We start from the raw sequence: 13323 nt of genomic DNA, 5'->3' as shown, positions 1-13323 counted from the left end.
TTTAGAATAAAAACATTCCTTCCAAAACACCATATTAAGCCTAAGATTTGTTTTATATATAATTATTAATAAGAATTGAATGATTTCTGTATGATAGTCTTTAAATGCAAGACATTTCAAGTGTACCTGAAGTATATTTGCAATAGTTCCACTTTAGCACAACCAGAGGTTTTGCAATATAAATCCCACCCACTCTAACTTTTGATAGTATCTATTCGTCACGTACGGTTTCAACTGTTATTGGACAGAGCTTACGAGGAAAGCATATGAGGTTGTTTTTGAGATGTCATAATGATAACGCCAGAGGTTTGCGAGACTTGTATGATTCATATTATCTTGATTTCGACTTCCAAGAACAGATGTTTCCATTTAGTAATGCAACGGTTATGTGATCTGTGTGAAAATAAGATCAGTGTTCATATATGAATACCATTCATTTTGAACAAATCAAAAAGATAAATAAATAAACAAATTCAAAACTAGTTTATCACTTAAGTTAATTATTTATGAAAACCTTTGTTTTGTTTAGTTTTTTTTTTTTGTTAATGAAGGAAAAATATCAAAGACAGACCCTCTCCGTAAACACTTTGAGGATGAAATAGAAAGAGGTAATAAAAGCAGGAGGGAGAAAAAGAACAAGTCCAGTCTGGCCTTTTCCACTTTACTAGCCCGCCTCTGTCGTTTCGACCCCACCCAGTACATTCCTCTACAAAAGCATCCTGGTATAACACCATCTTCATAAGAGGGGACCGTTTGGTAAGTTGGGAGACTAACTTAAAGCACAAGAGAAAAGACTACGACCAGAAACAAGAGCGAACTACAATAAAAGGTAAAGATTTTCTCTTTACAAAAGACTGCGGATTAAAAAAAACAAGGGGGTTAACATTTTTTTTTAAAAAAGGTGAAAAAAAAGTTTGTAAAATGTTAAATGATTTGTTTTAAAAAAATCATATAAATCAAATTAAAAATATATTTCATGTGAAATAAAAAAGTAAATGAAGCCATAAATCTTTAATTAATCAATAATAAATCAAAATCAATTACAGATGTTCACAGAACTTATTACGTGAGCTTACAGGGCGGTGCCTTTTTGTTTTGGGATGTCTAATAACTATTTAGAGGAAGACCTAGCCTATATCCATGACTATATGGATGATAACCTTATTATTTGTTAGGTGTATTACATTGTTAATATTTATCAGGTTATCTTTTTTTGTAACATCACATATAAATCATGACATATTACAAAAAAAGTGTTGGGTTTCACTATGGACTTCTATCTTTTGGTTAATATTGTTTAACCTGGACATCATAGCACATATACAGGCATAAGAAGCAAAATTTGTGACTCATTCATGGTTTTAGCTCAGTTAAGAGCAGAATTATCATTGCGTAGATGGAGTCGGACAGCATGTTAATCGAGCTGCTGAATGATTCACCGTCAACTAAAAACAGCTACAATTACCGTTATTTATTTTGCTGGTGCCCACGCACCACCTGGTCACCTTCTCTAGCTCTCACCAATCATTGCGCTTTATTAGTGCGGTGTAGGAAGACAATTCAGTGAACGGGGACTTCAGTGCAGTCCATACATTATAACAGTAGTTTTATGAATCAGCCAAGAGCAAACCCTGAGGATATATAAGAGAAGTTCAGTGAGCTCGACATGAATAAAAAGCCTGACATTCGGAGGCCAGTGTGTATATTTATATAAAGATTATATATATATATATATATATATATATATATATATATATATATATATATATATATATATATATATATATATATATATATATATATATATATATGGCTGTTCACTGAAATGGTGTTCAGTGTTTTTTTCCTACATCTAAAATTAAATAATAGTTTGCTTATTTTTTAACACCGATCCAGCATCTATGGCTATATTCATAGCGAGAACCAGTTAATCCGTACACAAATCTTGTCTTTACACACAATCTGGGGACAATTTGAGTGTTCAATTAACCTAATCTGCAGTGTGAGGAAATCAGAGCACGCAGACACAGGGAGAACATGCAAACTCTAGAAGTGTGTCCTTGCTGGGGCTTGAACTGGGCACCTTCTTGCTGTGAGACAACAGTGCAAACCACTGTGAGATCATGAAATGAAAGAATAAAAGTAGGATAGATTTAATAGAATAGAATAAGCAATAGAATAACAAGCAGCACCTGAGACCCCTCTCAGGGTGTGGCAGTTACGTAACAAATGTAGCAAAAACAGATTTTCTGACCTGTTGAGACTTGAGGCTTGCTTTATGATATGGGTTATCTTAGAGATGTTTTTTTTCTTTTTTTCCTGCTAGCTCTGAAATCCAAATTCCTGCATGGGCCTGTCTGAAGGGAGGAGGAACTGAGTTTATGTGGAAACAAATAAGCACTAGACTAGAACATGTTTTACAAAATATACCACTTTTATGACTCAGACAGGAAGGGTTATAAACCACTTCACTGCTTTTGCCATTTTTGTTTATTTTTCTTTTAGTTTTAACCTCATTTCCAAACTGAGAGCAGAGCATCAATATTTTTTTTTCATGCAAATAATGTATATTATTAGGCTATTATTATTATTTAATCTCCCTTATTCCTCTTTCAGAATGGGTTCGTCTGGTGTACAGATCGTGTGTATGGCACTGGGAATTTTCGGTCTCATTGCAGCAATCGTGACCATTACTGTTCCAAAATGGAAGGTTTCTGCTTTCATTGGTGAAAACATTATCACTGCACAGGTAAACAATTGCTAGGCCTATTACTTTTTATTTACTGCTTTACATTTACATAAGTGTTTTTATTGTTAATTGTTAAAAAATGTTTTCAATGAATGAAATAAAGCTGAAATGTAAATATTAAATGACAAACTTTAAAAACTTTGCCTTGGCATACAATTTAAATCAAAATAAGTTAATGCTAATATCGCCTATTTAAACCTATTAACTTTCAAAAACAACTATAGGCCTTAAAAAAACCCCACCGAAATTACTAAAACAAAGTAAAAGTATAATGAGAACTCGAAATATTAAAAAGAAAAAGCTGCTTAGACAGACAGACAGACAGATAGGTGTTTTTATATCTATAGCCATCAAGAGGTGTAGTAACCTATTTAATCATTCGAATGTTCGATTACGTAATGAGTCAGGCATAGTCTACTTTACAGAAAGATGGAGACTGTAACACGATTACAACATTTTGCTATGGACTAAATAAATCATTTTAAGGATAATGAATGATTGAATTATATGGTCGGGAAGGTACATCTGATATTTTTCCTTTGCCACACAGGTTCAAGCAGAGGGCTTGTGGATGCAATGCGTAGAGCAGAGTACAGGACAGCAGCAGTGTAAATCCTACGACTCACTGCTCATCCTGAGCTCTGACATTCAGGCGTCCCGTGCCATGACTATCATCTGCTGTATGCTCACGGTCCTGTCCCTGCTCGTTCTGTGCGCCGGCGCCGACTTCACCACCTGCATCGAAAACGAAGAAGTCAAACCCAAAGTGAGTCTGGTGTCCGCTATTGGGATGATCCTCGCCGGCTTGTTGCTGATCATCCCCGTCAGTTGGGCCGCTAATAATGTCGTGCGCGATTTCAACAATCCACTGGTGCCGCAGTCTAATAAGAGAGAGCTGGGTCCCTGTATCTTTGTGGGCTGGGGAGGAGGAGTCCTGCTCCTGCTGGCCGGAGGCTTGCTGTGCTGTTTCAGCAGACCCCGCTCCGGAGGATCCGGGGGAACCGCCAAATACTACAGCAACAGCGCCTCTGCGCCAAGCAAGAATTACGTGTAGATAAAATGGCTTAAACGAAGGAGTAGTCGCAGGAATTGAAGTGGCAGTATGTTAATATATCATGTCTATGTTAGCAAGTAGTCTTTATAGTGGGTGTGTCGTTAAGCTTTTTATTAGTTTTACATAGTTAAAGGTGTACTGCTGCAATTTCTTAATTAAGCTGTTAATAAACAATGCACTTGTTTATTCAAATTCAGGGATGGGCTTAGCTTGTGTCCAAAATACTTTCAGTTCTTTTGTGTTTTTTCAAGAACTTTTTAGGATACAGGAATCTACACTAATCTGTAAAATTGTGATATGGTGTTTGTGTGTGTATTAGGTCATACTCATTTCAATTGCCTTTTATTTTCAATAAAACTAACTGATTTAAGACGTGTGTGTGTGTGTGTGTGTGTGTGGAATGAACATGAGTTTTTGACACATAAATAAATCTTTGTTAAAATAACACTGCCATTTATTTCAAATCCTATAAAACATATATTAAAATGGGCTTTAAAATAAATCTGGTCACATTAAAAAATTCTTTTTAAGAAAGTGAAATCCCTGAAGATCAAAATTTGGTCTGAAATGGACTGCAGAATGGTATCCAATGAAAACTTTTCACATAATTCTACAAAATGTTCTTTCCGATATGCACCTTCTTCGATTTCATTATTTGCATATCTTCTACATGTCCATTTGTGTTTTTCTTTTAAACCTGGGGTCTCGCTTCAGCTACTTGCTCTCCAGTTCGCTCACTCGCTTGGTCAGCTGCTCAACCATCTCTCTCAGCTCCTTTACCTCATTCTGCAAGCCCTGCACGTCCTGTATATGAAACAGAATGAACAATTACACACTTAAAATAAAAGGCATTAAAGGCAGAGGATTGCCTGTGTTCTCTTACCCCAGTGTCAGACTGTCGGTTGCTTGAGGAAGATGCTGTGGTGGACATCAAGCTCTTGATGACTTTGAACTCTTTATTTTTGGTGGTAGCCACGAAACCATCTTTCAGGGAGATCAGGATGGGTTCCCCATCTTTACCAGCAAACCATTCATCTGCCTCTACTGACGGCTCTGGACCAATTGTATCGGGGTAAAGGTCTTCTTGAAACAAGTCAGACTAAAGCAAAGAAAAAATAATGCCACATTAAGACAGTGGAACAAATAAGCAGTTATATCTCTATTATGATAAAAGTCTGAGTAATTCTCATTTCTGAACAGTAAACTTTGAAGTGTCCGATTTGTGAACATATGTTGATCTAGTAGAAAAAAAAATGAGCAGCAACCTTTTAATTTTGGGTATGTCATTTATGTCTCCATGCTGAAAATGGAAAATGCAATTTATTCCTGTGATGGTAAAGCTGAAATTACTCTAGTCTTCAGTGTCACATGATCCTTCAGAAGTCATTCTAATATGACGATTTGCTGCTCAAAAAACATTTCTTAGTATTATCAATCTTGAAAACAGTTTTGCAGCTAAACATGTTTGTGGAAAATGTGATACTTGACGAATAGAAGTTGAAGCTAACAGTATTTATTTGAAATAGAAATCTGTTAGTTTGTTTCAGACAAAAAACTCTTACAGACCCAAAATCTTTGACAACAATTGAGCTGATTTTGACTTGGAAGAACTTACCTTTCGAGGCACAGTCATTACAATAGGTTCACACTTTCTCTCGTGGAGTTTATAGAACCTAAAATAAATATGCAATAATCCATAATTTAAAATGCTGACCTTTTGTATGTTTGTGAGAGAAAGCAAGTACACTATAAGCCAGGATGAAAGGTTGGATCTGTTTACCTTGCAATCTCACACTTGTTGACTTCCAGGCCTCTCTTAGGCATGTAGCCCATTCCCTTCTGACTCTCTTTACTGCTGTACATGGAGAGATAGTGAACGTATGGGGCCTCGTCCGTCACCTCAAAGTATCTGATGCTGCTGTCACCCTGTCAAACCATATACACTGGTTAAAAGATCCTACTTCATAAACAAACATCTCTTCATGATCATACAATCTGAACGTTCAAAACTTGAATGCCTTTCTTATGTTCTTACCTTGCCACAAAGGTAGACCACACCAGTGTCAGGGTCAAAGAAAGGTAACAGCACCCCACTGCTGGTGTCCAGCTCCTGCAGGTTCAAGGGCTCACTGAAGTTGTTCTGCAACCACAAACACACTTTTATGAGTCACTTGTTTGTAAAACTGAAAAGAGAGCCTCGAAGCACACAATGTACTCACAGGATCCCACAGCGCCACCTGACGCTCACTCATGCGGCTGAAACCGGTGGTCAGGATCTTCCCATCAGACACAAACACAGCTCTGACTGGCCTGGAGCCCTCATGAGGCTTGTCCTTCTCCTGAACACACATATACACAGAAAGAGGTCACATGAGCAATGACCAATCACGTGACAGTAAATGAGCTGGCAGAAAGGAACATACAAGAAAGAGAAAAGAACACTATAAAAATGTTCACAACTTCAAATAAATGTTCACTGAACTTAAAATGTACAAATTAAGGGGAAAAAAATGTGGTAGCATTTACTGTTTTTAGTGAATTTTTAACCAGCAAAATTCAGCCGTTTAAAAAGGAATCAGCATATTTGGGAATTTTGCTCAGATCTTTTAAGTACAGCAACACGTGCATCCTGACATTGCAAGACAAGAACTTTCTGGATGGGACAACAAAATCAATGTGGCGAACAGTAAACAATGCAGCCATGTTGATTATTTATGCCCCATGCATTCGTTTTTTTCAGCATTATCCGCATTATTTTGTAATTTTATTACAGTGAATTTATGCACGCACACAGATGAGGGTGCCCTTGCGGGGGTCTATCACTCGTAATTTCTTGTCCTTGCAGGAAGTGAGGATCTGAGAGCCGTTTCTGTTCCAGCAGGCACTGTAGATCAGATCAGTGTGCATTGAGTCAATGCGCACCACTGCCTCTCCATGAACTACGTTCCACAAGATCACCACATTATCACATCCTGCATAAAGAAAACGAGAGAGAGAGAGAGGGACGACAAGGTAAATAAAAGACATAGGGAGACAGAGTGGTAGAAAATGTATATGTGTATAAAGAAGTGTGTGTGAAATATCAGGAGAGGGTGCCATCATTCCATTTCAACTTCCTCTATTTTTTTGAACGAATGGATACACTTATAGGTGTTGGCTATTGAGTGGGTGGCTGATGCTGGTTTACCTGCACTCATTAGCACATTGTGGGCAGTGGGGTGCCAGCTGAGGATGCCCACACGTTTAGAGTGACCTTCCAGCTTCACAACTGGGTCCTTCAGTGGTGATATGAGACCCCCATCTGGAATCTCCCAGATCTATTACATAACAACATTGACCTTATGTTATTATAAGTAGTATGAGCTAAACTTGTCATAGTGTTATATTTTTCACACCAGTACGGTCAATGTGTTCAAACAGTAATATTCCGATATTAATGATGGCTGTATCATACACAGCAAAAATTACCCCTTAGCACCACCTGCCATCCAACACTAGGTGGTGCTAAGGGGTAATTTTTGCTGTGCAACTGGGGTTCTCAAGGGATTCGGAGGGGTTCTCAAACTTCTTTGTCAGCTAAACACATTAGAAGTAAAATATTCACTGAAAGTACCCCCTGAATTTAAGTTAATATATGAATAAATTAAAAACACATTTGCATGCTCACGGTTATCTGATGTCGGCTAATGTTCACAGGCAAGCAAGTAAACATAAAACATTAATCTATTTTTGAGTGTTTCATTTCCATTGTTTTCATTTTAAAACTCTTTATATCGAGAGCTGCATGACTTACAACTAAAAATTATATAGTAAATGTTTTGGCATATATTGTGATTTGAACAGCAATATGACATTTCTGGAAATAAAAACTATTTATTAATTATTTACTACTAAAACAAATTATTTTGTGATTTCAGTTTAATTTCAATTAAGTATGCAGCCCGATTTCGTGATCTTTTACATTAGATTTATTAGTTTTTGTTCAATATTTTTGTTATATATATTAAAATAAAGGAAGTTCAATTATACATGTTTCTAATGTATGAAAAATAGGCTATTCTATTTATTATAGGATATAGGAACTGTATTAGATAAGTACATTTCATTAACAATTTTCCCTCTTTAAACTGGCAAACAAATTCATACAGCATCATACTAGCAAACCTAGTATGATCTGTTTTGTACACAATTTTATAATAAAAGTAATTAATTTATTATTGATTAACACTCACCATGACACTACAGTCTTCAGAGCCACTGGCAATGATGTTGTCATTATGTGGGCAAAATTCAATGTCCAATACAGGCCCAGTGTGACCACAGACAGTGGGCATGGACATGTCAATGCGACCCGTCTAAAACACAAATCAAAGGGAAGAATGTGTCATTAAGGAAAACTGAAAGGGTGGAAAACACAAACATACCCAAATAAACCCATTCACAACACATTCAGAAAGACTAAACATAGAATGTCAACTCAAAATCTCTGAGAGACAGAGAGCAGAAAGAGCAGGAGAGATCTCTGGCAGATGAGGGGGGTCTGTGTCAGCTAAACTAGCCTAATAACTACTAACCCGTTTAGAGAGGACTGCACTGTGCAGGAGTTCCCATCATGCACACAGAGAGCACATTCACTCTGCCGAAATCGCATTGTGTGCAAGTCCATGCACAGAATTCTTCTATAAACTGTTATTATTATTTTTACTATTACTATAAATTTAAGGGCAGCGATAAGTTAAGAAATATTAGTGATTTATGACTTGACTAAAGCATTGTTGTTGTTAATGGAAAATAAAGCTTAATATGAAAAAACTCTAATTAGAAATGTTGCCTTGGTAACTAACTGAAAGAAAATAAGTTGAAGTACTGAAATTACTAAAAGTGAAATAAAGTTATTTTTTTTTTATTTTGAGATACATTTTAAATAAAATGAATTCATAAATTAAAACTAATTATAATAATAAAAACTAATAGAAATAAAAAAACAAATGATTAAAACTTGAATAAAAATTTAATTATAAAGAATTAAAATCTAAATTCAAAATATGAATAAATATTAATGTATATAAATAATATTAGTCTAAAGATAATTTAACCATTGTAAGATCAAGTGACTGGTGGCTTAAGTTCTTAAAAATTTCAAATAGATATTTAAATCTTTTCCAGAAGAGTCGTCCTTCTTTTACAATGGGGTCCAAATGTCTGAGACTACTAGTTTAATATTAATGTCTAATTTAATACAAATGACAAATTATATTATCAGCATGTCAACTTGAGTTAAAACTGTACTTGAAAAAATTAATGTCAGTATTTCTATCATGTTGTGTAACCTCTTTATGTCATGCGTGAACTCCACAAGTTTGTGCAAAACCAGATGATCATATTATCAGTGTCAAAACTGAGCTTTCACAACCTCCTCAAGCCACCCGAACAAAATAAAAGGCCTTGACTCAAATTCTCCTGTTCATTGGGAAACAATGGCTGGCATTGAGCAATGCACAGAGTGTAAGATGCACAGCAGATTGAAAATGACAGAACTCCCTTTCATCCTCTAGTATAAGGAGTGCAGAGAGAGCAACATATACAGGACCAGAGAAGATGGACAGAGAAGATGAAAAACAAAACAAAAAACAAATGAAATAAACTACACAACCCAGAAAAAAAGAGGAAGAGAAAGAAGAAAATGTTTCCACCATCTTTCTGTTAGAGATGCAAACAGCCTCTGCTAATTTTCGAAAGGCATTTTGAAAACATAGCACTTTTCAGCCATAAAGCTTTATGAAGTAAAAAGTACATATTCAAATTTTAAACCAAGCCCAGGAAGCACACTAAGAAAACAGGCACACCAAGTCTAAGTGGCAGCTGTCCTTTTCTCATAGTTTTTGTCACTCACTCAATCTGCAAGCTGTCACCACATCCTGTGCAGAGTTGACAGCAGCACACTCCAAATATGGCAAAAACGAGATGCAAGAGAGCATAAAGAGAAGGGATGCTAGGTCTGGTGACACATACATACGAAACCCAACCTTGAACTTCCTTATTTAGACAAACACAGCATGACATGTCTACAGTTTAAAATTCAAAGGCCTCGGAAAATCATTTGAAGCAGGTAAGAAGTTACAGGTGGACCTAAAACTATCAGTCTGGACTAAATCAGTCCAACTATACATACAATACATCACTTGTTTTATAAAGACTTTATTTGAATTCATTAAGTAATTAATTTGGGCTTAATGAGTCTGAAATGCTATCTGGATGCACCTTGTTCAGGGGCAGGACAATGAAAGCTCCTCCACCGCTGGCATCCACGATCATGGCCACAAACTTAGGGTTGACCGAGCAGAAGTTGCTGTCCCAGGTCATCTGGGAGATCCTGATGTCATCATAGCACTGGTCAGCCTTCACCGCCTGGCCAAAGACGTGGCGGAACTTACTTGCCCTGACCACCTTCCTAGACATGATGACCTGAGGAAAGACAGAGAAGGAGGAGACACAGGCATGGAGAGAGAAAAAGCATGCACATGAGAAACAAGTGGAAAAATCATTACATTTAATCACTAAGTTTTGTGTATCTTAAAATATATGCATCTTCATATAAGCTACATGATTATATATTGATTGAATGTAAGCTTCCTTACAAATAGTAACAGATATGAAATCAAAAGAGTGAAAACTAAAGAGAATGCATCTGTTCAACGTTTTTATTTTTATTTTTAACTTTCTATGTTTAAAACTGCATTTAGGCAATAAGCTCTAAGAAAGAGGAAGGAAACTAGCATGAAGTGACAGAAAAGGAAATGCTTGGGCTACTTCTTCAAAAGTCTGATGCCACTTTGCCTGCAGGTTTTAGTAATAAAGCATTTTGCTTTATGCCCCCATTCTCATCTATTTCGCACCCTTGTTGCCCAGTTTTATAGTTCTCATTGCCATATCAAATGCAGTCTTGTGCATATGCTTAATTAGTTGATTAACAATCATCACTCTAATTTGCAGTGCATCACTGATGTCCTGTATGCTCACAGCACTCAGTAAAATAAAGTGAAAAATGAAAGGTGCATTAGAGCGTTAAAAAGACACAGAGAGCATGAACAGCACAGCAACTGCTGCAGCCCAGGAGATTTGCAGAACTGCAGTTACACCACATCCTTCCACACAAACACATAAAACACAGTTATTTCTACCTGCTTCGAAGATACTGCTAAATGTTTTCCTCATGATAAAAAAAAAAGAAAACATATTTGTTTAAATCCTGTTAATGTATTATAAAATGGATGGTAAAGGCGTGATTAACTACAGGTTGCATTTGTGTTGTTCTAAACCTGTGACTTTTTTTCTTCTTTGGAACAAAGATGGAGATGTTGAACAGATTGTGAGAAACTGAACTGCAGTCAGTCACCATTAGTTTTCATTCATGTATTTTTCCATCCAGTAAAGTGAATGTGAGAGATTCATTCAGCCAAACATCTTTTGTGTTCACCGGAAGAAAGTAAGTCATGCAGGTTTTGATTGACATGAAGGCGAGTAAGTATATGACAGAATTCTAAGTTTAATGATTATTAGCCTACTACTATTATAGTGGCTTAAAATACTTGTTTACAGTTCTTTATCATTTCTTCTAAGCTTAAGATATGAGAGCAAACTCTTATATAGGCTGCACTATTTCTATTCAATACAATGCAGGACTCATCTTTATCAAGGAAATACAGTTTAGTTCTCTTACTAAACTTCCTCAAATTTTAACGTGCCTTGCAACAGTTCTGAAAGGCAGCTCGACAAATTTAACAATGACAAAATAATAATATAGAAAACAGTAGTAAACTGAGTAAAAACGTAATTTATTATGAACGAGCGGAAGTTTAGGGCTGTTTCAGAACCTGTTGATCTGAACAGTATTTTAGGCAGTGTGGAAGCGTTCGTTGAGGCGCGCCCAGTGTGCAGTCTAGTTAGTCAGCTTACTAGGTCTTGAGACGCAGATAAAAATGCAAAGTTATTGACGTTTTCAATAACACCGGACAGGAGCACAACACACAATATGATGGGACGGGGGACTGTACCTGCGAACTGTGGCTTGGGAGGGACTCTGGCTCCTGAGGCGAGAGGATGAGACGCTGGACGCTGACAGATGGAGAGGAGTGTGTGAACGCCAGCAGCTGCGGCCAGAGCTCACTCTAAATCAAGGAGGAAGTGAGAGTTTGAGATGGAGATGAGAAAGGGAGGTGTCCTTGCTTTATGTTTCCTTTTAAAGTGATTTACGTGGCATGAAGCTGCACCTCGCTTTATCTCACACTTCATCGTGGTCATAGCAACACAAACGTGACGTTCGCTAGCATAAAGTTTGCGGTTTGGCCGACGTGTTTATCTGAACTTCATACGCTGTGTTTTAACAATAGTCAACACTAAAACAGTGGAATTCAGTATTAAAGTAAACCTGTTACCATATTTTCCGCTAAAATGTTGTAAATAATGCAATTGTTGCAATTTGGTAATGATATTAGCCAGAATTTTTGTCATCTCAAATATATATTGTGAAAGCTACTTATACTGTTTGAAAGAGGTTAATTTATTATGTTTTGTCATATTTTTATAATATGTAGTTTGGTGGTAACTAGTTTACCGATATTTGGGTTTGATGATTTTATTTATTAGGCCTAAATAATTCATAAAATAAACTATTATATATTCTTCTTTTTTTCCTCACTTTTACTTTCAGTTGAACTCCAATCATATAAATAAATTTTATATATTTGTATATTTATATCTATTAACTCTATAGTTATAAGTGTTAGGGTCAATTTCTCAAAAGTGACAGATTTAATAAGCAGAGTTATATATACAGTGGGTACGGAAAGTATTCAGACCCCCTTAAAATTTCCACTCTTTGTTATATTGCAGCCATTTGCTAAAATCATTTAAGTTCATTTTTTTCCTCATTAAAGGTGCCATCTGTAATGTTTGGCAAAAAAATCAAGTCATACTCCACATTCCATACCAGATGGGGGCAGTATGCCTCAATAAAGTGAATTGGTCTACTCTAGAGTAACAAACAAGAAATGGCATAGTCTCTATGCTCCGCCCCTACTTTCACAACAACACTACAGCCATAACCGAAGCCTAACTGTGCATTCACATCGCCGGCGTCTGCAGCATCAAAAATCGCTCTTGCCGCTCTGCTCACGACGCTGCAGAAAGATTTGTGAGCGCTCAGACGCTCTAACGTAGATCAAATGCTTATTTTGTATTTATAGCGGCCGCAAAGCAAACAAGCTTGTTGATCTCGTGGAGACTAACCACAAGGAGTTATAAGTTAACCTCATTAAATATTGTTGTGGACAAAATATTAGGATCCTTTACTTCAAATGAACAATCTCAGAAATCCTTGGTCCACGTATCACTTTTAATTTATTTTTATGTCCCTGTACGCAAACAGGGACACATCATAGATTAATACAAACACTAAACAGCAATAATCAACCTGTCCTTTATTCTGCTTGGGAACTAATGTGCCAACCCTCAAGCATTC

At 36.5% G+C, this 13323-nt stretch overlaps 2 protein-coding genes across 3 annotated transcripts; one reads left to right on the top strand and one right to left on the bottom strand.

Annotated features, from left to right (window-relative positions):
• The first annotated feature begins 676 nt into the window (after positions 1 to 676).
• cldni (claudin i) lies at positions 677 to 4173 on the top strand. The gene is made up of 3 exons (XM_026207249.1): positions 677 to 829; positions 2617 to 2749; positions 3300 to 4173. The coding sequence occupies exons 2-3, from the start codon at positions 2618 to 2620 to the stop codon at positions 3801 to 3803; spliced, it is 636 nt and encodes a 211-aa protein (XP_026063034.1). The 5' UTR covers positions 677 to 829; position 2617; the 3' UTR covers positions 3804 to 4173.
• Positions 4174 to 4237: 64 nt separating this feature from the next.
• Positions 4238 to 12050, bottom strand: LOC113046356 (coronin-1A-like). Of its 2 annotated transcripts, XM_026207244.1 has the most exons (11): positions 11858 to 12050; positions 10065 to 10268; positions 8036 to 8158; positions 6991 to 7120; positions 6594 to 6775; positions 6023 to 6142; positions 5839 to 5943; positions 5584 to 5729; positions 5419 to 5476; positions 4687 to 4902; positions 4240 to 4607 (listed from the first exon to the last, which is right to left on the bottom strand). In XM_026207244.1, the coding sequence occupies exons 2-11, from the start codon at positions 10260 to 10262 to the stop codon at positions 4518 to 4520; spliced, it is 1368 nt and encodes a 455-aa protein (XP_026063029.1). In that variant the 5' UTR covers positions 10263 to 10268; positions 11858 to 12050; the 3' UTR covers positions 4240 to 4517. The 2 variants fall into 2 exon arrangements, with proteins under 2 accessions (XP_026063033.1, XP_026063029.1); XM_026207248.1 differs by lacking the exon at positions 11858 to 12050 and having other exon boundaries at positions 4238 to 4607.
• Positions 12051 to 13323: the final 1273 nt, after the last annotated feature.

This window comes from Carassius auratus, chromosome 3 (assembly GCF_003368295.1).
Source record: "Carassius auratus strain Wakin chromosome 3, ASM336829v1, whole genome shotgun sequence".
Lineage (NCBI taxonomy): Eukaryota > Metazoa > Chordata > Actinopteri > Cypriniformes > Cyprinidae > Carassius > Carassius auratus.
This window is presented reverse-complemented; position numbering and strand designations above follow the sequence as displayed.

Bases quoted from the DNA above. Each gene is read 5' to 3' on its own strand.
- LOC113046356 (XM_026207244.1), bottom strand. From the start codon at position 10,262: ATGTCTAGGAAGGTGGTCAGGGCAAGTAAGTTCCGCCACGTCTTTGGC. The intron at 7,121-8,035 runs GTGAGTGTTAAT...GTTATGTAATAG, and splicing joins CTGAAGACTGTAGTGTCATG to ATCTGGGAGATTCCAGATGG. The intron at 4,608-4,686 runs GTAAGAGAACAC...TTTCATATACAG, and splicing joins ACCGACAGTCTGACACTGGG to GACGTGCAGGGCTTGCAGAA.
- cldni (XM_026207249.1), top strand. From the start codon at position 2,618: ATGGGTTCGTCTGGTGTACAGATCGTGTGTATGGCACTGGGAATTTTC. The intron at 2,750-3,299 runs GTAAACAATTGC...TTTGCCACACAG, and splicing joins AAAACATTATCACTGCACAG to GTTCAAGCAGAGGGCTTGTG.